Raw genomic sequence first — 23488 nt, forward strand, 5'->3', positions numbered from 1 at the left:
GGTGATGGGGGAGTCGATAGAAAGAGATTGAATCATTGCAATGAAATGTGAGAAAATAAAGACTTTGAGGAGGCAAAGCCTCGAGGCAGCCAGTTTTTCAAGTCAGGGATGAGTTTTGGGGGAGAAAACTGCAAATCAAAGCACGCGGTGTGCCCAGGGGTGTGGATTATTGATGTGTCTGGGGTGATCCTTCCCATCTGTCTGGGGTTTGGGAGGCTGAGCGCACCCAGGGCTGGCAGGGAGGAGGCAGGTCTTGCAGGCAGGGGAGGAGCACGGCTTACCTGGGCGCAGGTGCTGCAGCGGGATCACCGGCACAGGTAAGGCTCCACTGGCCAGGGCTGGTGTGGGGAGGGGGTTTCATGTTGGGAAGGGGCTGGGGAGGTGGGGAGAAAGTCACCCCAAGCCGTGGGGATCACCCCCTATAGCTGGGAAAGAAAGAGACCCCTCTGCCTGCCCTTTGGGTGGGTAAGGATGAGGCACCCCAACATTTGGCATCTTGTCCCCATAGAGGAGGAGGAGAGAGGTTGGGGTGGGTGAGCCTGCACCCATCCCCATGGGAAAGGAAATTGTGGGGGTCATGGGGGTGTGGGCTCTGTTTTCCTGGACCCACCACAATGGGGTGTCCCACCGCCCTGGGGTCCCCATTGGATGGGGCACAAGGGGTTTGCTGCTGTCCGCTGTGGTGGTGGGACACGATGGGGCAGCCCCGTGAACATGCAGCAGCGTTGCCAAGGAGGAAGTGGAAAAATAAACACTGTGGGGCTTAAAGGCCGGCAAAGGGGAGAGTGGGGCAGGCTGGGGCCAAGCAGTGCTCCCCAAACCCTCCCAGCCCCTTGCTGGGCTGCCTGCCCCACTTCCAGCCAAATTACATGCAAAAGCTCTGCCTAACAGCTAAACCCAAATCACTGCTGCGTGCACCCAACCAGAAACTCTCTCCCCGAAGAACTGGCCAGAACAGTCTCTTTAGTGCCCCAAAATGTGCAGATGAAGAGTCCCAGGGACTGTGCAGGGTGCTGCAGGAGAAGGTTTTTTCCTCCTTCCTACCAGGTTGTTGATATAACAACTAATAACATCTCACTTGTGCAGCACAGGGTGCAAGCACTGAGGCACGGGGCACTTGCAGAGGTTTATGTCTGGCAGCCACAGCTACCTAATAAATCCAGGGGTAGCTGCAGTACTCCACAGGCTTGGCCTAATGTGTTTAAGGTGAACAAATGGATATAGCTGGGATACATTGCAATGGAAATGGTTTCTTTAGTAGCTTGTCTTAGGCAGTTTTCCTTGAGGGATGTCAAAGGCGGTTGTGAGGAGCGCTTTGTATTGCAAATACAGTTTTAGGCTGAGAAATCAAACAATACCAATTTTTGCAGCATTGCTGGTGGTGGTAATGCCAGTTTTGAGTCACTGTTTCATGTCGGGACTTGTGAGGTAATAGGGGTTGGAGGAGTCAGGGCTATTCCATCACCGCACATCGTGGAGCTTGGCTTGCTGAGTCCCATGGCATCCACCACCTCTAGAAAGCCCTTTAATCTCTCAGGCAGCACACAGAGGCAAAGAAAAATGGCTTTTAAGATGGTAATGCTCATTTCCCAAACCAGATAACTTTTAGTCAGATCTCATTGCCTTAAAACCACAAATAAACAAATGCAGGTCATAAACAGAAGCCAAAGAGTGACAAAGTGCCCACTCTGAGCTCCTGTAATTGAGATGGCTTTGGGCAATTTATTTGATTTCTCAGCTTTCTCTGCTGGGCTGTAACTTAGAGTTGCTTTTTGCTGCTTCCCTGATGGGGAGGCTCAGTGCAGGGGTAAGGATGGAGAGTCCAAAGCAGGGACTTTTAAAACAGAGGGATAAAAGAGGCAGTGTCAAGAAGAGCAGTAGCAAGCAGAGAGCAATATAACGTCTCCATCACCAGCTTTTCGGTTTCTTCTCTGATGGGTCCATTGTGCCTATTAAATAGCCGTCAGGTCCAACATCCCAAATTTGAGGCTTTTGTCCCAGGTTGAACTTCCATGTTGATTTTTTCCCATGGCCTTTCTTTTCGGGTTAGCTTGGTCTACCTCAGGTGTTGGGACCTGATGGTCCTTCAGATATCCCCCAACAATTGAGCCTAACAGGTTCCAATGATGATGATAGTTCTTAGCCCAGGTCTAAAACCCCTGAGGACCCTTTAGAAGCAGAAAAGCTGCTTTCCTGGTTTTGCAGACATGGCTGGGCTCACGAGTATTAGCAATGAGTTCCATGATTGCTCAGTGTCACTGTGAACGCTCCCCAGTGCAGATGGAGGCAGTGATAGAAGAAAAATGGTGATAATAGGATGAAATGGTTCAGAGTGGGGTTTTAGCTTGACATTAATGCATTAGGGATCCAACTCCTAGGGGAGCTAATGGATGTGCTGCTATGATTAGAAGTGCCTCTGCAGACGAGGAAGACAGTGCTGGTAACAGAGTGAGGCAGCAGCAACAGGAAAGCGTATATTTGTAGGCAATACCTCTCCTGACATCTCCTGGGTGTCTCCTCTGCCATCTTTCTGCCCACAGGGACATAGTTATCTCCCCTCCATGTTGTCTTCCCCATCCAGCCCATTAGCAGATGGCTGCCTTCCCTCCCAGCCTCCCAGGTAGAGTATTGAGGCTGTGGGGTTATGACAAGACCCAAACCACATCTAGAAGGTTGGAAATAGCTTCCTTATTTCCAGATCCACACCTCGCTGCCATTCCTCAACTCAGCCTGAGCTCAGCCTTTGTCTTTATTGCAAGCCAAGACATTTCTCTTCTCCACTGAGTCAGCCTTTCCCTGGGGAGTGTCCCTGTCACCCCAGAGCCAGGCAGAAGGTCCCATAGTGAGCAAACCAGCTATGATGAGCCTGAACTGCCTCATTTGCAGGGGTTGAAGGGCAGTGTTAATAGCAGGAGCTGTTTCCAGTGGTGAACTTTAAACTGTGATTTCCAAGCTGGGGAGAATAGAAATGATGCCCTGACGTTATGGAAACTCTAATAGAACCTTTCAAAAAAACTCTTATTAAAGCCAATGTGACTTTTGGAAAACTCAAAGGGCCCAGAGTTTAGGTGGAAAGGGATTATATGTGGCTGCCACAGTAGGGCAAAAGGAGGTGAAAGCCTAGTTGGGCTCCTCTCCATCCTCCCTGTTGCTCCAAACACTTCCCGGGGTGGTTGGGTGTATGAGCTATAAACCAAGAAGAAACCAGCTCCTTTGGGACGTGATAAGAGCAGATGAAACAGTAAATCATTAAGCCAGTGTAGTGCATGTCATTGTAATAATCAGGGGGCAAAGTGCACTAATTACAAGCCAGCAGGGACATGGGTATGTTATTAAACGCAGGTTGGATGAGGAGGGAAGGGAAAAGTCAAGCTGTGCAGGGATGCTCTGTAATGGTGGTTGTTGCTCTCAACCACAGCATCAGCTGGACCTTCAGCTTTTTCTTTTTCCCAGTGTGATTCATTGCAGACAAAGTCTCATTGCATTTGGAGCTGGAGAGATACAGAACGGATTGGGTTGAAAGGACCTTAAAGCTCATGCAGCTCCATCCAGCAGCAACACCTTCCACTAGAGCAGGTTGCTCCAAGCCCCTGTGTCCAACCTGGCCTTGAACACTGCCAGGGATGGGGCAGCCACAGCTTCTCTGGGCACCCTGTGCCAGCGCCTCAGCACCCTCACAGGGAAGAGCTTCTGCCTCAGAGCTCATCTCAGTCTCCCCTCTGGCAGGTTAAAGCCATTCCCCTTGTCCTGTCCCTACAGGCCCTTGTCCAAAGCCCCTCTCCAGGTTTCTTGTAGCCCCTTTAGGCACTGGGAGCTGCCCTAAGGTCTCCCCGGAGCCTTCTCCAAATGAGAGCTGTTTGCTCCAGGGCACTCACTGTTGAAAACAGAACAGTTTTGTTTGGGTTTTTCCCCCTGTGCTCACCATTTGCATGTTTCCAGAGGAGGAAGAGAAGCAGGAGGAATAGTTTTGCTGGTCACGCGTCCCAGAGAAGCCGTGCTGCTTCCTGCTGGTGAGCCATCGGGCAGGACAGACAGCAGCAACCCCGAAACAGGCCCTATTGTTGCACCGAGCTCACCCCATATCACATCAGCCAGGTGATTCCTTCTCCATGTAAGTGACCTTTAAGTTTCTCTGCTTTGATTGATCTGTGTATCATAGAGTCACAGAATGGTTAGGGCTGGAAAGGACCTTATCCTTTAGATCATCCTATTTTGACAGCATAAATCTCACATGGGAAACTAGCAGGTCCCATTAAATATAACTTAAAAATAAAACTGCTGGAGCTCGGTCATGGAGTTATATATTTTACTAAGTATTGTTGTGGTAGTGTTAGGGCGTTAATATGGCACGATATGGCTGCAGTGTTTGTTTGGTATTCTGGGATGGGTTTACTTGTGCTTTCAGTCTTTATCCTGATGTTATACCATTGTGTGCATGTGATGGGATTCTCTGCTCACCCAGAAATGTTTCAGCCATCTCCCTGGCTCACGTATGCTGCTCCCTTAACCACAGGGATACAGGTGGATGCTCTGATTCCCTGCTTGTCCCTTTCCAAGTTTTAAACAGCCTATTGTGTTAATGCATTGGACTGTGCTGGCATTGCTGGTGAACGGTGTCTTGCTTTGATTTTGTGTTTAATTACACAGTGTCAATAAATCTCTCCTTTTAAATCATGCCTGCAAAGCTGCTAGAGAGAAAATAGCATTTCCATGCACAGCTTTTTCACTCCTGGATTAAATCCCCTCCTAAATGTATTGGCATGAAACCCACCGTGATAGCTCATAGGTGTTCTGGGACCAGCCCAGTGTAAGCTGCAAGGACATCAGCCCTCTCTGCATGTCCCTGCATGCACCAGGGTGGTGTTTGCATGGGGAGGCAATGTTTGCTTACTGTGAGCTGTTGGATTAGGTGGTTTGGTTAAACCAGTTCAATTCAGGCAGGTTGGCTCCAGGGGCTTTAGCAGGTCTGATCTAACCCAGCACATTTTCCTGACCAGGGACAGCTTCCTCTGGGAGATGGTATCTGCACGCAGCTGAGCACTGGGGCATGGGCTTCAAGGGGAGAAACAAGGTGTCCCTGGGACAAAGTGACCTGAAATCAAAGCCAATGCACCCGCTCTCTCCTCTCAAAGGCTGGCAGCACAAGCCATGTTCACCTCATGCCTGAACTGTCCTTTATGCAGAAGGCAGGCAACAGCAGAATAAGTGGTGGGGAGGTACTGGCACAGAGAAGCTGTGGCTGCCCCATCCCTGGCAGTGTTCAAGGCCAGGTTGGACACAGGGGCTTGGAGCAACCTGCTCTAGTGGAAGGTGTCCCTGCCTGCGGCAGGGGGTTGGAACTGGATGAGCTTTAAGGTCCCGTCAACCCAAACCAGGCTGTGAATCTCTGAAGAGCAATTTTTGGTTTATATTTCCAATGAGTGGGGACTGAAGCCTTGTCAGGAAGGTGGTTTAAGGAGAACCAGATCATGAGCATCTGGGATGGGTGGGATCAAGTCCAGAGCTGCCCTATGTGGATGGTGGAAGCTAGTTTCTGCTGGAGAAGGGCATTGCTAAATGGAGAAGGAAGTCCTGGGCACTGGCAGCAGAGCCTTTGCTATCAATTAAAACATCCTAATTGACCAGCCTGACACAACCGACCTGTGATGGCACCAAGGCAGGCCCCCGACGATACACTGGAGCCCACATGAAAGAGCTAATAGTTTCTCTACCTAATTAAGCAAAGCAGCAAATGGCAAACAGGAGCTGGCTGGGTTAGAATTGCTCTAAATCCCCTAGGAAACAGGTCCCTGACTCTGCTGCCTGCTTGGTTGTGACCCTGGGCTCTGCGTGGTGCAAATCCTGGCTCAGTGATGCTGCAGGGAGAGAAGACGGGATGGGAGGAGGTAGTGATGCAGGGGGCGAGTTGGTTTGTTTGACCAAACCCAGACAATTTTGTTTCCAGCAGCTTTTGTGCTGTTTGTGAAGCTACATTTTTAACAAGATGCTTTGGCTTTGTGAAATGGATGCAGGTGGTTTTGGTTTCCCCCTCCATGGGCTGAAATAATTCCAGGTATTTAAAACAGTTCTGGACATAACACAGCACTCCTGTGGCTGTCTCAGGAGCTAAAGGAACCCACTGATGGTTACCCCCAGACCTTACTGGTTTCCCTGTGTATTCTCTCTCCTACCTGGTCCTAAAAAGCCCACCCTGCCCTGCTCTGCAGCGGATGCTCTCACTCATTCCTATACAAAGGTAGGAAAAGCAGGAGCTGGGAGGAGGTAAGTTCAAGCTGGAATGTGTCAGAGATTGCAGCAGATATGGAGCATCAGCTAAGCTAGTCTGGGCTCTGGCATTTTTAGACACTTCCTAATCTTGGGACAAAGAGAGGCCCCTGGTATTCCCACCTCTCACTCTTGGAGAGTTTCTCAATGCTCCTTTGTATTCCCATGGGCCTGGTCAATCCTTTTCTAGTTTTTCCCTGAAAGGGAAACCCCATTCTTTCCATTGTTATGTCAAATAACTGGTGTAACTCGTATCATGACATGTATTTTTCTTTGCCTTGCAGACAGAGGAGGTTGTCAGGATGGCAAACTTCAAGGGTCATGCACTTCCAGGCAGTTTCTTCCTGCTCTTTGGGCTCTGGTGGTCTGTGAAATACCCACTGCAGTATCTCAGCCAGAAAGTAAATAAGAAATACCACAGGATTTATTGCTTCCAGCATGTGGATGCCATCGAAGGGGGACTCAAAATCATCTTTGCTCTCATAGGTAAGGGTTATATTTTACTGGCTATGCTGGTAACTTCCCAGCCTGTAGTGATGACTGTACTGGAGCCCTTACTCAGAGAAACGAGTCTACATGTGGAAGGATGAGTCTTTGATGTTCATCTTGTCTTGATCTCTAGTAGAGTTTGATGTGAAAGGCCAAGTCTCTTATCCCTTTTCAAACTGAGCTACCACTACTATGCCCAGGCCTGATTTTGACATCCAGTCCTTTCTCCTTCATGCAAAACCACCCCCTCTTGCTTCAGAACCACCCCACCAGCAATGAGTCGAGTCAACAATCATTGCAAATAAGGCATGAGGACAGCATGCTCTCGTGTGCCCATGCAGGGATGCTGGCAGAGCAGTTCGTCCCGGATGGTCCTCACCTGTACCTCTACAGTGGGGAGAACCACGACTGGGTGAAGCTGATGAACTGGCAGCACACCACCATGTACCTCTTCTATGGCCTCTCTGGTGTGGTGGACATCTTCACCTACATCTCCCCAGTGGTGCCGCGGGGTCTGGATCGCCTCATGCTGTCTGTGGCAGTGTTTGTTGAAGGTTGGTACAAGGTGGTGCTTTATATGGGGAGGGATGCTGAAGGGTGAGTCAGAAAGGGACCAGAATTTGCCAGACTGAGGTATTGCCCTGAAGATAGGACATACTGTAGGTGATATATTATCAGAGCAGGATGGGAAATACAGGCACCAATAGGTCCTGGCTTTGCTTGGTTTGGGGTTTCTGGGGTGATAGCAGCACAAAGCAGCAGGCTGAGTTTCCTCACCATGATAAATGGCCAGAGAATGCTGCATTTATCTTCCATCTACAGAGCTGTTTGTGTGCCTGTGTTCCCCCCGAGAGCCATTAATTGCACTGCAGGCATCATCACCCTCATCTGCTTGCATTGCACGTGGCAAACTCAAGTGACTTATTCCAGCTTCAGCACATCATGAATATCATTTTGTCTTCAGGCTGTCTTGCAAGTCACGAGTCAGGATTTCAGACCCCTCTTGGAGCATGCAGGCAAAAGACACTGGGAAATGAAGGTCTTGCTCATGTAGGAAAGCCATTAAGGAAGGCACGGCTCTTGTTATTTTCCCTTCCCTCATCCCAGTGGTTTTCCAAGCAGCAGCAGGGGCAGCTCAACAGGCACCATTCGGTACATAAGAAAAGGAAACCTGTATTTACAAGTCCCAAGAAAATGGTGAGGTTTTAGCAGTAAAAAAGCAGGATGCAGCAGGAACCTGGCTATGAGGAAAGGGTGATCTGAAAAGGTGAAGAAAATCACCCCTCTGTTGTCCTCTGTCTTTGGTCCCCATGTTGCTCAGATCCTCCTACCCCAAGGTTGGGCATCTCATCCCTCCAGGATGGTGGGGCGCCAGGAGACCCAGAGGGATGGTGCTATGTGGAGTGCCTTGTTTTCATGGTGACCTGCCTCAGTTTGCCAACCGGGCAGGTGATTTACCCTGCCAGGGCTCTGTGGTCATGGTTGGTGTCACTAACTCTACTTTAACCTGGTATTTTGCAGGTTGTCTCTTTTATTACCATGTCCTTCACCGCCCTATGCTGGACCAGCACATCCACTCCCTGCTCCTCATCGCCATCTTCGCAGGGGCCTGCAGCACCATGCTGGAGGTCTTTCTGCGTGACAACATTGTCCTGGAGATGTTCAGAGCTGGTGTCACCATCGTCCAGGGAACGTGGTTCTGGCAGGTCAGTTCTCTTATGGAGCAGAGCAGCGAGGTAGGAGAGCAGTAGGAAAAGAGGATCAGAAGCCGTACATCACATACCAATCACACAATCTCTGAAGGATAATTTTGCCAGGCTCGCTTCATAAATAGATCATAACCCCCAATGAAAATGTGCTTATCACTGGTCATCTCTGATGGCTGCTCCTGCTGAAGTTGCTGTTTGTCTTGGCTTATGGCTTCTCTGGGGGGAAGAGCCCAAGCAAGTGCTCGCAGTGAGTGAGCAACGCTTTACAGGATCTAACAACCAACTCCTAATTGCTTAATGTGTCTAATGCACCCTGCAGCACTCCCTCTGGTTTAGTGGAAAGATGCAAACCCCACCAAGCAATAAACAGGCTGAGTTAAAATACAGCCAACTGCTTGCTTTGGCAGGAGGTGGAGAGGCAAAGAAATCAGCACTGCCAACGCTAAGGCGCCAAAAAGAAATGCAAGTTCCCTCCTCTTTCTCAGCTGCCCTAACTCAAACCGGCCTTTATTCAGAGGTTAAAAACTGGGCTGAGCTTGTAAAGTGCTAAACTGGGAGGTTTTAAAGGAAGGATAGGAGTCTGCAATGCAGTGGGACAATTGTGGTGTGGGTATTGCACAGAAGAAGAGAGACCACAGGGGCAGACTTGCTTTGTGTGGTCTCTCATTGCAAGGCTGGACTTCCACTATCTCAGCAAAACCCACTATCCTGGTCAGGGCTCTAGTCCCTCCTCACCACGTGGATCGTGGTAGTTACAGAGATGGACATAGAGGTGCTGTACATTGATTTTCTTTCCCCTCAAGGTAATACATTGTTTGTTCCACCCAGATCGGGGTCGTGCTGTTCCAGCCATGGGGAGGCCCAATGTGGGATGAGAAGGACCACAGCAACATCATGTTCCTCACCATGTGCTTCTTCTGGCACTGGGCAGCCAGTGTGGCCATCCTGGCTATAAACTACACTCTCGCTTACTGGTATGGCTGGGGCAGGACTTTGGGCAGGAAGGGATGGGGATGGCTGGAGTGGGATGCAGACATACTCCAGCCCATCCCGGCAGTACAAACTCACAGCTGAATAAGCAGCTCCTCACTACAGCAAGGTTCAGGGCACAGTCCCAAGCGTGCACATTATGTGTTGAGTGTACAGAATGCAAACTAGTGTCAGCAAGAGGCACAAGCATTAAATGTGGAGAAGTCAAATAACAGAGACCCTGAAGCCGCCCCTGGAAATCACACTGTGTTTCTCCTCTGCACTGAGTGCTGGAAGTCAAACTCTAATTCAATACAGAAATCAAAGCATTACCAGGACTCCCTGACACTTTGTCCCCTCCTTTGCAAGGATTTGCAAGCTGTTGACAGTTCCCAAGAGCTACAACAGCGCTGTCTGATGGCTAAAATATCACCAGCCCCCAGCATGGCTTTTCCAAGGGGATGGGAAGGGGACATTGTCCCAGTTTCAGAGGTGCTCCTATGGCCAATGAGCCTCTAAGGGCTGCATGTCTTGCTGAGACATGTTGGGACTTGATCTTAAAGGTCGTTTCCAGCTTAGTTATGGCTGCCGCATGCCCAGCAGTGTTCAAGGCCAGGTTGGACACAGGAGCTTGGAGCAACCTGCTCTAGTGGAAGGTGTCCCTGCCCGTGGCAGGGGGCTGGAACTGGGGGAGCTTTAAGCTCCCTTCAACCCAAACCATTCCATGATTCTCTGAGTGGTAGATGGGATAGTCTATGCAAACAAATAGACTTTATACAGAATAAAATCCCCTCAATTCCCACCCAAACAGCATTTTAGGAACTCTATAATAGTTTCTTCTCTTCTGTATTCAGTACAAGTGCACTGGGCTCCCTTGAGCATGCTGGTGAGTGGCAGTAGTTTGGGGTTCTGCTAACAGTGATTTATTGCTCATGTGTTACAGCTGCATCCAGAGGTGCAGGGGAGGCAGCGGGGAGCCCTACATCAGTCTTGGCGTCCGACAGCAGAAGCACAACACGAGCTCCCAAGCCACCTTCTTAAGCGGATCTGATGAAGAGTGAAGAGGGTGCAATCACCTGCTCCAAACACGTGAAGAATCTCTTTTCTAGAAGGAAAAAAAAACCAACACTAATGAGATAGTTCTGTTTTGGGAGAGCAAAGGGAGGTGACACTGTTCTGCTGCTGGGAAGCACATTGAGCACACAAGGGGGAGCTGCCCCGCATCCATACCCGAATATTGCCCTTCCTAAACCAGCACTGAGTTTTAGCCACAAAATTAGGCATGCGAATTCAACGTGACAGGATTGCTTCATCCTACAGATTCCCATGTGTGTTTCTGTAGTGATGGAGGGCATCCTTTCACCAGCTGACTTTTCCTAGAGCCTGGAGGCTTTGACCTGCTGTCATTGGAGTCAAGGACACCTCCAGGCTGAGACCGTGTACCTATGGAACAAGGCATCACCCCAAGGAGGAACAGTAAAAGAGTGTTGAGTGTGAGAGGATGTCAGATTTGCACCACCACGGCTCGATTGTGCACAAAGCAGGTTTTATTACCGAAGCATTAAACTAAAGAGAGGTTTTGATTATAGTTTTTCCCGTTCACTTAAAGGCTGAAAGAGTGAATAAATGTGAAATAAAAATCCCCACTGAGCCTGATATCCTTACATTTAAGACTGATAAATTATAGAGTGTGTGATAATAACTTAGACAAATCCATCTCTCAGACCTGCAAAGCCTGAAGGGCTGTAAGATACATGGCTATGCAGCAGGCATTCATAAACCCTCCCAGTTTTCCACTGGAAATAAACCCCTTGGCTTGGAATGTGAGAGGAAACAGGCCCACATTTTTTTTTTAGCCTTCTTTTGCCAGCTAATTTCTTGCAAAAAAGTGACTGGAAATGTCACCTCCTCGATAGGAGGAAAAGATGCCGGTAAAAATGAATATATATATATACACACACACATACATATATATATATATAAAAAATAAACACCAGCACAAGCTGAACTGCATCTGTTCACGTCTCAGACCCTGGGGCTGGAAGGATGAAGCCTCCTCCCTGATGTCTAACGGGGGTGGTGCATGGCAGCTGATTTTTGTGCTTGCTCATGGCTGAAGAGGAAAGCAGCTACTGGCAGATCCAGACGTTTTTCTGGAAAAGGGGAAAGCACGGAAAGCAAAGCTTATGTTTTAGCACCCTTTCCCTTGTGCAAAGAGCCTCTTGCAGAATAAGTGGGCTGTAACCTGGGTTTTATTGCTCATTAACAGTGCTATAAAGCCTGACTGGCTCTCCTTGAACACCAGCTTTCCTCTATTTCCAGCACTGACATGGTTTGTTTTGCAAGGCTGGATACTGGGAGGTGCAAACAGCCTCGGCGTGAAGAGAGTTAAGCAGCAGAGCAACACATCTCTGTAAATCCATGTGATAAACACGGTGCAATTAAGTCTCTGCATTATTTTCCTCTTGGAAAACAGTCCCAACATCCCTATTCCCATTAAATAGCCACATGAGGGCAGCACCAGGCAAAGCTCCTCCACCATTCCCCTAGGCTGGCTGAGGTTGCAGTCCCCACGCAGCCACCCTTGCTAAAACCAGAGGTTATTCCCATCGCAGGGCGCACAGATGAAGGCTAACTTTGCTTTTGGAAAGCACTCCTTGCTTGTGAAGGTGGGAGAAGGTTTATTCAATCCTTCCCTGCTCTTTTGGCTGCTCTCAATGCAGTTGCCGCCTCCTTTCACCCCAAGGTTTTCTTTGTCTCTCGTCATTGCACAGCCACAAGAAGCTTTTCCCCTCTGTAGCACCCGGTGTCTGGAATAGTTTCTGTCTGCCTCATTAATCCCTGCTCCTGCAAACACCTCAGCACTGTCAGGATAGCGCTTGCTAATTTGTTTTCCAGCTCTAGAGCACATTCTTTCCCAAGGTATGAAGGTCAGCCAAGGAGGAGAGATACAGCCTGTGGTTAAGTGAGAGAATACAGGTAGTGATCACTTCTGGAGGAGGAATAAGCATTTTCCTTTTAGCTAAAAGAAAACCATGTTTGTGAATAGCTCAGGTATTGAGGCCAATTGTCCTCGATCCTGATTTTCACCATATAAACTGAGTTATTAACTTGTGTTTTTGTACTGGAGCCACTGGCCATGCAGCTGGAGGGGAATGGGGTATATTTGTAGTCGAATGCAGAGCTGGTTTTAAAAGGACTCATAACAGGGGCCTGAAGGTTGCTGGGTGCATGGCGAGTGGTCCAGAGATGCCTTATTATATAGCGAGGTTCCTTCACAAGCCACTGTCACACTGATTTCTTACGTGCTAGATATACCAGGGCAGTCCTAAAGGGAGCATTGCTTTGAACCAGGACAGTACTACAGAGAGTATTGCTTTTAACACAGCCTTAACATCAACCAGTTGTACTGGATCATCACCATATCAACTGAGTTATCAGCTAGCGCCTTTGTACTGCACCCGTTGGGTTGAGTGGGGGGACTATTCATAGCCAAATCCAGAGCTGGTTTTAAAAGGACTCATTTCCCTGGCAGAGATAGGATCTGTTGCTGCCACCCTTCCTGGCCACATTTATGTAAGGCTGAAGCGATGGTGTAGGCAGCAGAACAAGCCCTGCCTATGCTTTTACCACCTGCTTCACCTCCTCTGTTGCCTGTTTATGAAAGGCAGCACTCACATTCGTCATAATAATAATAATACTTTGCACTTCCCAAACAACCATCCATCTGCAGTGCCCGAGCTGCTGGTGAGCCTGTAATTAGATTGTGCCTCCCACCACCCCCGGGAAGCAGGCAAACATTATCACATTTTCCCATTAGCAGCGGGGCTGGATGAGGAACCTTCAGGGAGAGGATGTTGCACTCACGGCTGAGGAGAAGGGAAAAGAGGAAGACAATAATGAAATGTACTTTGGGGTTTAGCTTGAGATCATTAGAGGGGCTGGAATGAGATCATTGGAGGGGCTGGAGCTGGTCAGATACAGATTTGCCTCCCTTCTCTGGGAGGAAGAGGAGATCAGGCATGTGCTCATACAAATCATAGAATAGTTTGGGTTGGAAAGGACCTTAAGATCATCCAGCTCCAACCCCTGCCATGGATACCTCACATATCCTTAGGATACCTCACATCCCTAAGGAGCTGTGATGGAGTTACATCCATTGGTGTCCACAGTGATTTTTAGCCCAGGCAGCGTGTGAGTGACCTGCTCTGTGATTTGAGGGGAACATTGCCATCCTTTCTCTGGGTACCCCCTGTTGTTCCCATCCAGTTGTCATAGTTTTATTCTTGTTTCCATCATGGGGATGGTGTAACAGGCTAGAAACCCCCTTCCCTCAACCACTTCATCTACCTCTAACTTTTTTCCCTGTCTGACCAGCAGGTACTTTAATATAAGTTGTCTTTTTCATGGACACCTTCCTCTATATGCTTTACTCTTTGCTGGCCCTTTAAACTCCATGGGAAATGGCACCTTCAGCCTCTGAGCAGATCTCTTTCAGCTGAGCATCATTTCCTCCCCTCTCCCTCCACCTGCTGCCCTCCCAGCTTCCACTGGCCCACTTTCTGTAAGGACTTCACTCATCCTGCTTGGGAAAAGTGTTTGTGCTGCCCTTTGTGATGATGGTTTGTTGAGCTGGGTGCTTGTAGAATGGAAAACTGAGCTGCAAAGAGATCCTTGATGCTGCTGCTGCTCCTCTTTTTCCATCAAGAAAGGTATGTTTTTCTTGCTGTGTTATTTTTAGGTGTAGGTCTGTAAGGAATTGCTCCTTTGAGGTGTGAATTTCTCTCTGTTCTTGGGTTTAATGTGGTGGTGAGCTCATGAAGCTTAAGCTTGGGTGAAGCCAATGAAGCCCCTTTGCTGCTCTGGGCTTCCCCCACGGTACAGGAACCTTTTGCATGTGTGCTTAGCCCTCTGCAACGTGCCTTGCTCCCTGAGCAGGGTTGGAGGTGAGCAATGATGTGTGTACAGTGCGGCTGTGTGCCAGCACCACTGCCAGCTTCTTGTTTTCCTTCCTTCCTCCTACCTGCTACTGTTGATATGGAGATAAAGGGTATAAAACAGCTCCTGGCTACAGCTTGGTGGCTTTTATGGCTGAGCTGGAGAGCAGCCCATCATTCTGAGCAGCCCATCATCGCTCCTGTGCTGCTCCAGCCTTGGGGCCTCCCTGGGGCGCTGGCTCACGTGTGGGGCTCTTGGCAGGGCATGGCTGATCCTGCAGCCTTCCTTGGGATTAGTTCGGGTTGCACAAGGAGTTATGCACGTGTGGTTGCAACCCACAGAAACACTGGGTTGGGAATGCTCTGAGTGATGGTTAGTGCCCATTTTTTACAGGAACCAAGGGCAGGTTGGACAGGGCTCAGAGCAACCTGCTCTAGTGGAAGGTGTCCCTGCCCCATGGAACTAGATGAGCTTTAAAGTCCCTTCCAACACAAATCATTCTATAGTTGGAGATTCAGGCAGTGCTCCTGAGCAATGCTGACTGTTTCTGCACCATCAGCTTGGTGTTTCAGAGGGAGATGGGGATGCTGGAGGGGTCTGTGGTATTTACTTCCCTTGAGGCACTTTTGTTGCTCATCTACACAGCCATTGAGGTGCTAAGGCTGGGCTTGCAGCCACCAGCAGTGTGATAAGCAGCCGTGGCTTGTGTCTGTGGGTGCTTGGTGTATTATTGGGTAGGTTAAAAGGAGTGGAACCAGGCTGCTGTGTCCTGCTGACCCATCTTTTGGGAGAGAAAGCCCCACTGTCCCTCTCCCCTTGGCTGCTGTGAGTGGGGAGATCTCACAAGGGCTCCGCTTTGGTTTATGAGTTTCTGGCCCAAAATCTCCTGCCTTCAGACACTTACTATAACATCAGACTCCTCTAACAGGGTTATTGTGTACCTGGCATCCCAGTTTAGAGACTTCAGAGCCCTTCCAGCACAGCCTGGCCATGCCAGGCGATGCCACAGCCTTGTTACCCCAAAACCTCCAACGTAATAACTGAACATGCATGGTTGCCATGGGAATGGGAATTGGCTGCTCCTCCTGATTCTTGTGGCAAATTCCAGGAGGCTGCTTTGGTTGTTAATAGCAGACAGGAGGTGTCCCGGGTTGTGAAAGCTGGTTTGACTCAGCGCGCTTTGAACTGCCCTGCAGGATGTTCAGCTCCAAACATCCTGTGTGAAGGCCACCTCCCCCGGGTGGCTTCTCCTTTATCTGCCTCCTGTGAGTAATAACAGCTCCTCGCTGCCACATCTGGAGAGGAAGGAGGACGGGCAGGAGCCACAGGTAAACGCTCCTACACGTAGAGAGGAATAGCATTGGTGAAAGGCAGTGCCATGGGATGGATGTGGCTGCTTGAGCTTGGGAAGAAGGGTTATGGGGAGAGTCGATCTCTGCAAGGCAAAGGTTTAGTGTGATGCTGGCTGGTGGAAGTGGTGCTGATGGAGGAAGTCTGCCAGCAATCTGTGTCTTTAGCCCTTTTTGTGGGAGGGCATTATCATGTTTTGGAGTAGATGATTGGCAGAAGAAGGAGCTTGTGCCTCTTGTGTTGGGTGAGTGCTGTTGGCACAAGAGAGAGGTGCCTGGGTAGCAAGGTGGAGGAGGATCCACAAAGAGAAGACCCTCCAAACATCTCTGGCCAGGCAATGAACTTGCCCTCTGCTTGTAGGCTGGCTGTTCTAGGGCCCTATGGCTGTACCCATCAGGATACTCTTACATCCACATGGGACGGCATCAACCCAGCAGCACTGATCCCCCTGCATCAGCTGGAGCAAGGCCCCATATGAGGCCATAGATGGTGATGGGTGCAGAAAGCCTGGAAACTGGGCAGGAATGCTGTCCTTCCTGAGCCTGGGAAGGCCGTGAGCACTCAGCATGAGGCACAGTAAGGAGAGCAGGCAGTTCCAGTATGGCTATTAAGCAAAAGCATTGCAGCTTGGAAGCTCAGGTAATAACTTGTGACTGCAGCCATATTTCAAGTCCTCTGACAGACAAAGCAGCTCACAGGAAAAATAAATACCCAGGAGCTCAAGGAGCTCTCTTGGAGCTTTAATCAGCTTCTATGTGAGCGTGGACTCAAACACAGGGGATGGGGAAGCCGGTGGGTGAAGAGGTACCAGGCTCGGGCTCTCTGGGCTGGTGGAGGAGCTGTTTGGGTGTCTGGGGGTGGTGTTCTGCACCTCAAATGTGTGAGCTGTGTGAGGGGACTGTTGCTTGGAAACGCGTCTGGTTTGTCTGCGGAAGAGTGGTGGTTATGAAAGGGGTTTTTCAGAGTTTGGGCTTTTTTGAGTGGTTTTCTGCTCGACTAAAGGGTGGTTTGGGACAGCTCTGCCAAGTGAGAGATGCCCCAGGATGTGCGGTGGCTGCTCAAGTGCTGTGTCTGGGTGGTGGGAAGCAAAGGGGACTCCTGACAGTTACCAAAAGCATTGCTAGGTTGGGCTGCTGGGAGGTTGCAAAGCGAAAGGGTCCTTGGCGCTGTGAAAAGTGAGGTTACTGGGGAGGAGAGAGGGCTACTGGGGTAGGAGATCCCAAGGAGAGCTCTGGAACAGAGCAGTTTGGGTCTGCTGGTAACTAAGGCAAAAGGAGGGTTGCCTGGAGGATGTGGGGTGATAGATCTCATTCAAGCTGGATGCTGGTGTGGCTTGGAGCAGCCTCTGGAGCTTTGTTGTGTGTCATTGCTATGTCTGAGCATTGGGATGTCTCTGTTATCCTCCTCTCCTCCAGTTAAGCATGTCAAATGGCCGTTCCTGATGTGTATCTCGGTCAAGGTGTGCTCCTGACTCCAGCTTCAGGCTGTTGTCCTCAGTCCCTGGAGGACAATGGTAAAATTTGTATATAGATGGTGCAATTGTGTGCTGCTTAAATGTGCTTTAATAGCATTTGTTCGCAGTCACTTCAGCATGTAGATGTCTGTGCAGGGAAGATTTGTGCCCTGGACTGGGAATCTGGGCTATAATCAGACAAGACGTGTCCTACTGGAGTATGAGCTAATCCTAATGTAGGCATCCAAAATAGAGCAGGAGCCATCCCCAGTTCCTGAACAAGCTCCTGGGATGGGGCGTTTCTCCCTGAAAGGCTGTTTAGTAACTTCCTCCTAAAGGGAAACCTTGACATGATGTAAGCAGGCTTGAGCCTTCCCCACATTCCCTGTGGAGATGCAATGGGTGATGCTAACCTCTGCATCCAAACACTGTGCTTTGCCCGTGCACGGCTGAGCCAGTTCCACCAACGCCAACCTGACCTGGGACAGCTTTGCAGAGCTCTCCCTCACCTACAGCACTTGCCACACCACATCCTACCCTCGTTTTGCAGTGCCTAATTACTTTCTAGTGTGGGAGGACTTGGAGAACGTGCTGGAGTTGTTCATCCAGCCTCTGCAATTCGCTTTGGTATTTATAAACACGGTGAGGATGTGATTGGTGATGCAAGGGCAAGGCGGTGCGGTAGCTTCAGGGTGAGTAATGCCTCCTCCTGTGCACATCTGAGCTGTAGGAAAGGACCAGGAAGCCTTGTGGAGGGAAAAAGAGATGCCAAATTCAGTGGTAGATATATACAGAGAGTAAGGAGAGAGGTCTTGCTGGAGGAAACAAGACCAAAGAGAATATCAAAAGCTGTAAAGCCCTGGCTGGCTGGAGCTGCTGAATGGTTTGGGTTGGAAGGGACCTTAGCCAGCTGCCACGGGCAGGGACACCTTCCACTAGAGCAGGTTGCTCCAAGCCCCTGTGTCCAACCTGGCCTTGAACACTGCCAGGGATGGGGCAGCCACAGCTTCTCTGGGCACCCTGTGCCAGCGCCTCAGCACCCTCACAGGGAAGAGCTTCTGCCTCAGAGCTCATCTCATTCTCCCCTCTGGCAGGTTAAAGCCATTCCCCTTGTCCTGTCCCTACAGGCCCTTGTCCAAAGCCCCTCTCCAGGTTTCCTGGAGCCCCTTTAGGCACTGGAGCTGCTCTAAGGTCTCCCCTTCAGGAGCCTTCTCTTCTTGAGGCTGACCCAGCCCAGCTCTCTCAGCCTGGCTCCAGAGCAGAGCTGGGCTCAAGCACACTCTGAAGCTGGGTCGTGTTAAGCATCACGATGATCACCCAATGCCCCACATCCTTCTCCTCAGGGCTGCTCCATCCATTCTCTGCCTATCCTGTGTTTAGGCATATATATAAGTGGCACACGGTAGCAGCTCCTCCATGGTGATGTCACACCTCTGGTATTACCCATTCACAGCTAATGGCAGAGCCATGTGCCCCTTGTCTCTCAGGATGCGGCTCTCTGGAGATGCTGAGCAACCCAACATCTCTGCTGGGGGTGCTGCAGCTCAGCCTCAAGCACTGTCTGTCCTTGCAGGTCCAGCAAGTGAGCCTGATGCCAACGAGTTTCCTCGGCAGTGCCCTCCGGGGCACCTTCTTCGTCCTTTTTGGTCTCTGGTGGTCAGTGCGATACCCGCTGAGGTACCTCAGGAGGAAAGGCAACGCCGAGAGCCAGCCGAGCTATGGGGCCCAGCGTGTGGAAGCCTTCGAAGGGGCAGTCAAAGCTTTCTTTGCTCTAGCAGGTAAGAGATGATGCTGTGCCCCAATATCTCCTGGCACTGCAGCCGCTCTCCCATGAGATTGGGGATGTTTGAGTTGGGAAACGGCTGTGGTTGGCATGGGAGGACTTGTAGCACACTGCAATGGGGACTTGCAGCCGTTCCTATGGACGAGTAAAGCCATTGTGAAGGAGGGTTTCCTACAAGCTTGTCCCTTCCCCTGTGACCCCTCCACTCTCTGCCCAGGGATCCTGGTGGAGCAGTTTGTTCCTGCTGGGCCCCACCTGCAGCTGTACAGCCCCGAGGCGCACGGCTGGACCGACCTCACGCGCTGGCACTACACCACCATCTACCTCTTCTTCCTCCTCTCCGGCATCGTGGACGTTGTCTCGCACTCCCCGCTCAAGCTGCCGCTCGGCTTGGACCGGCTCACGCTGTCTGTGGCTCTGCTCATTGAAGGTGAGCGCGAGGTGCATGGGAGAGGGAGCAGGATGGGGTAGGAGAAGGGCTCTGAGGGCAACTAGTGGGCAACAGCTCCAAAGCCCTGTTTTGAGGCCAAAAAGCACCGTCTGCATGTCCAAGCACCCTCCTCCCTGTTCCTCTCCAAGTATGGATCCATCTAGGGCTGGATTCATGCTTGAGAGAGTGCTCCCCATGCACAGGGGATGCACAAAGACCTACAGATGTGAGCTTCTGCTGACAAGCTCTGGCAAGGCTCTCTTTGGAGTTGCAAATAAGTGTTGTCTTCCCACCTTGGTTGGATGCACAGAGGAACAAACCCTCATACAAAGCTCCCCATCATCTTCTGAGGTGAATGTCCCCATTGCTGTGCTCCTCCTGATGGCTCTACAGCCCTGGCCGGGTATGGGGAACACCACAGGGTACTCCAAGGGCAGAGCAGACCCTGTGCTAAGGGCTGCGTGGTCCTTACAGAGTGAAGGTGATGACAGCAGGATATTTGCTGTCATCGTGATGGGCATCGTGCTGTCATGCCCATGTTGTGCTCTTCCCACCAGGCAGGTCATAGTAAGCCCTGGAGCATAGCCTCAGTTTTCAGGGTTCAATTTAAAACCAAAGCCCAGAGCATCCATTTCTCATGCAGGTTTCTTCTCTTGGCAGGTTTGCTCTTCTGCTTCTGTGACTACAGTGATGCTGCACTGGACCACCACCTCCATTCCCTGCTGGCCATGGCTATCTTTGCTGGAGCCCTCTGTGCCCTCCTAGAGGTGTTCCTCCGAGACCACATCATCCTGGAGATCTTCAGGACCAGTTCCTTCCTTCTCCAGGGCTCTTGGTTTTGGCAGGTCAGTGCGTATCCAGTGCTCTCCTCTGAGCAATGGGCTTCATACCTGTTCATTACCTGTTGGGGTTAAACTCGAAGGCTAGTTGGAATATCTTAGTAAATAAGAGGGTGAAATGAGGTTTAGCACCAAAGCTGTCATCATGGAGACATGCACGTGGAATGTATGTAGTGACAGGACAAGGGGTGGTGGATTTAATCTTAAACAGGGAAGATTTATGTTAGATCTAAGGCAGAAGCTCTTCCCTGTGAGGGTGCTGAGGCGCTGGCACAGACTTTTCCCAGAGAAGCTGTGGCTGCCCCATCCCTGGCAGTGTTCAAGGCCAGGTTGGACACAGGGGCTTGGAGCAACCTGCTCTAGTGGAAGGTGTCCCTGCCCGTGGCAGGGGTTGGAGCTGGATGAGCTTTAAGGTCCCTTCCAAACCAAACCATTCCATGATTCTATGGACAAACCCGCATACTAAATGGAAATTAAGACCCCACAAGGGTGGGAAACCTCAATCATGAGTTTATGTCCCTGTTCTTATGTCCAATTTATTCTTCTCTTTTTTCCAAGTGACCAGAGATATCTGGGGATCACGTGCATCACCACCCAGCTTTGGGTCTAGGGAGGAATGCACAGCCTGGCAACATAGCCTTTGGGTTGTCATCCTTCTCTGGGGGTGCTGGGCTGCACTGTGAGCCCTAAGAGTTATCTGCAGAGCATCCCTGTCCTCCTGAAATGCACCCCTGTGCCAGTCTGCGGAGACAAGGATGCCTGGGGGATGCTGAGGGCAGTGGCCCAGATGTCCCTTGGGTTTATTGTGCCTCTAGTCCATAGTCAGCCACAGCAGGTTGGCTGAATCAGAGGGGAAAAGAGATGAGGGATGCACTTAACAGTCTGATGTGTGCTGATGCTCAACATCTCTTCTGTCCATGACCAGATTGGGTTTGTGCTGTCCCCTCCATGGGGAGGACCAGGCTGGGATCAGACCGACCGCAGCAACTTTGCATTCCTCACCATGTGCTTCTGCTGGCACTACGCGGGTGCTCTCGCCGTCTTGGCAGCGAATTCTGCTGCATCCCGCTGGTACGTGGGGGAAAGGGGGGTTGTTGGGGGGTCCCAGTGCCACACATGAGCCAGGGTGGCCAAGAGCATCACCTAGACCCATTATTGCTCTGGGAAATCCAGTGCGTCATGGGATAAGACAAGTGGGTGTCCATGCACCAGTCCATGGAAAGGAAGGGCTCACTTCCTGACCAGTGTCTCTGTCTCTCCTGCAGCTGCAACGAGTCCTGCCAGCTGAGATTTGGGGACATCGACGTGGAGCTGGACTGTGGCATGTGCATCCGCAAAGGCAACAAGAGCTCCGGCGGTCCCCTGCTGCCCGAGAGCCCCTCGGATGACAAATGAGGCTGTGTTGGGCATGGAACCTTCTTCCTCACTGGTTTAGAGCTCTCAAGATGAGGTTTTGAATTAGTCCTGATCAACTCCAGCAGCACTTGGTGGCAGAGAAGCAGAAGTGGGAGGCAGGACCCCAAAGGTGGAATGTGGTAGGAGATAGGAAGCCTTTCCTGTGCATCCCTTTCCTGCGCATCCCTTTGGTGGTTGCAAGAGCAAACCAGCCTTATCCAGGAGGGAGTATTTCATGTTGTGTGCTGTGAACTACAGGACTGGTTTGTTGGTGGAGTCCAACCAATGTGGCCAATTTGGCTGGTTGTTTTAACATTATTCTTGCTTCTTCCAGCCAAACCAGTGTCCAAAGCTCCTGGTGTCTGTCGCTCACTCTGGTGTTAATGGAGGGGGTTTTGTACAAAGGTTAACGTGCACAGGGTATACGTGGTCACCAATAAAGTACTTTAATGAACCACCTCAATGGATCTCTTGAATATGATGCCTTGAGACTGAAGGCCATGGTTAAGGTGATGTTTGGCTTTGCAGTGATTTGGGGGGTGGATGAAATATCAGAGGGATGGGACTCAGTGTGGCCAAATCTGCTTGGAGAAAGGGATGGGTGGCCAGTGGATGGAATGGATGGAGATGCTGTTGGCACTGCCACATAGCCACTCTCATGGAATGGTTTGGGTTGGAAAGAACCTTAAAAATGCTCCTTAATAGCTGAGAGGAAGGGTGAAGCATGCCTGGGTGATGGGCTGTTTGCTGACCAGGGTTCAGCTTGGAGAAGGGACCCTTAAAGCAAGAGGATGGCTTCAGCCTGTCCAGATTGAGCATATGGATACTCCTGGTAAGCCTCATAACTGGTCTGTGCAGCAACCTCTTCAGTCACTTCCAAACAAAACCTTTCAATTCTGGGTCTCTGCTCTGCACTTGGTGTCTGGGGGTATGCGGGGTTTGTTCCCCTCTAGGTGCCTATTTGGTTGGCAGCAGAAGAGCATGGGGAGATGCTTCCTGCCATCAAGGTCAAAACTGACTTTAAAAGACTTCATTAAGCAGGACTAGTGAAAGACCTGAAAGTTCATCATTGATGTGGACAACTCCAGGTGCTGGGAGGAAGGAAAAATGCTCCCTGGCACAGAGCAATTGCAATTCCCAGCCCCAGGAGAGGTCCCTGGAAGAGTGAGTGTTGCATGTCTGATGTGATGTTCTCCTTCAGGAGCAGGGCTGGAGGGTGACCAGTGCTTGGTGCTGCTGTCAAGAAAAGGACCCTGAGGAGCAAAGAAACCACAGTGGGTGCAACTTGGGCTTTCACATTCGGTACCCCCACACAGAGGACTGTTACTAGGGGTTGTGAAGCAGGCTGGCCTTCAGGAGGAATGGTTTCTCCAGGATCTGGTGGGGAGGGTTGGCATTAGCTAGGGCTGATGTGGATCTCCAGCACTGGATTGAGAGCTTCAAATGTGCTCTGTGGAGGTGATGTGCTTTGGTTATTAATTATCCCCATGGGACTAGAAGTGGGATCACTTGTTATAGAGTATCTGCCATTAGCAGGATGCTTAGTGCATAGGTCATAACCCTCTGTAATGCACTTAGATTGAAAAGAAAGAGGGAAAAATACCTCCTTCCCCTTTGATCAATGTTACTTCTTTGCTGGTTTTCCTTGCCCTGGTGTTATCTTAGTAATGCTAAATCCCTCTTGGTGAGGTTTTTGCTAAAGTGTAGGTCTTTAGCAGGGATGTTCCTTCTTTCCTTGAATAAATACAAGAGCAAATATTTACTGATCATCCAGGTGTGTGTTTTAGCAAGCTGGTGCCCAAAGGGAAGGCACAAAGGTTTCTTTGAGCAAGGTGTGCAGAATTACCTGTCACCACATTGGGTGATGGA

The 23488-nt window shown here is 50.3% G+C and overlaps 2 protein-coding genes across 3 annotated transcripts; both read left to right on the forward strand.

The window, feature by feature from the left end:
• Positions 1 to 217: 217 nt before the first annotated feature.
• On the forward strand, positions 218 to 11258 carry LOC115616403 (transmembrane protein 45B-like). 2 transcript variants are annotated; one of them, XM_030505579.1, is made up of 7 exons: positions 218 to 317; positions 3940 to 4111; positions 6549 to 6750; positions 7095 to 7307; positions 8275 to 8459; positions 9291 to 9436; positions 10375 to 11077. In XM_030505579.1, the coding sequence occupies exons 3-7, from the start codon at positions 6567 to 6569 to the stop codon at positions 10490 to 10492; spliced, it is 846 nt and encodes a 281-aa protein (XP_030361439.1). In that variant the 5' UTR covers positions 218 to 317; positions 3940 to 4111; positions 6549 to 6566; the 3' UTR covers positions 10493 to 11077. The 2 variants fall into 2 exon arrangements, with proteins under 2 accessions (XP_030361439.1, XP_030361437.1); XM_030505577.1 differs by lacking the exons at positions 218 to 317; positions 3940 to 4111 and adding an exon at positions 4923 to 5029 and having other exon boundaries at positions 6545 to 6750; positions 10375 to 11258.
• A 4240-nt stretch (positions 11259 to 15498) lies between these two features.
• LOC115616309 (transmembrane protein 45B-like) lies at positions 15499 to 22078 on the forward strand. The gene is made up of 6 exons (XM_030505368.2): positions 15499 to 15697; positions 18746 to 18950; positions 19173 to 19385; positions 20046 to 20230; positions 21150 to 21295; positions 21490 to 22078. Exons 2-6 carry the CDS (start codon positions 18764 to 18766, stop codon positions 21617 to 21619), a joined length of 861 nt encoding a protein of 286 aa, XP_030361228.1. The 5' UTR covers positions 15499 to 15697; positions 18746 to 18763; the 3' UTR covers positions 21620 to 22078.
• Positions 22079 to 23488: the final 1410 nt, after the last annotated feature.

The sequence above is a fragment of the Strigops habroptila genome, chromosome 17 (assembly GCF_004027225.2).
Source record: "Strigops habroptila isolate Jane chromosome 17, bStrHab1.2.pri, whole genome shotgun sequence".
Classification (NCBI taxonomy): domain Eukaryota; kingdom Metazoa; phylum Chordata; class Aves; order Psittaciformes; family Psittacidae; genus Strigops; species Strigops habroptila.

Coding starts and splice junctions, on each gene's coding strand:
- LOC115616403 (XM_030505579.1), top strand. CDS start 6,567: ATGGCAAACTTCAAGGGTCATGCACTTCCAGGCAGTTTCTTCCTGCTC. Junction 7,308..8,274: donor TGTGGCAGTGTTTGTTGAAG/GTTGGTACAAGG, acceptor GGTATTTTGCAG/GTTGTCTCTTTTATTACCAT. Junction 8,460..9,290: donor AGGGAACGTGGTTCTGGCAG/GTCAGTTCTCTT, acceptor TGTTCCACCCAG/ATCGGGGTCGTGCTGTTCCA.
- LOC115616309 (XM_030505368.2), top strand. CDS start 18,764: ATGCCAACGAGTTTCCTCGGCAGTGCCCTCCGGGGCACCTTCTTCGTC. Junction 18,951..19,172: donor AGCTTTCTTTGCTCTAGCAG/GTAAGAGATGAT, acceptor CTCTCTGCCCAG/GGATCCTGGTGGAGCAGTTT. Junction 21,296..21,489: donor AATTCTGCTGCATCCCGCTG/GTACGTGGGGGA, acceptor TCTCTCCTGCAG/CTGCAACGAGTCCTGCCAGC.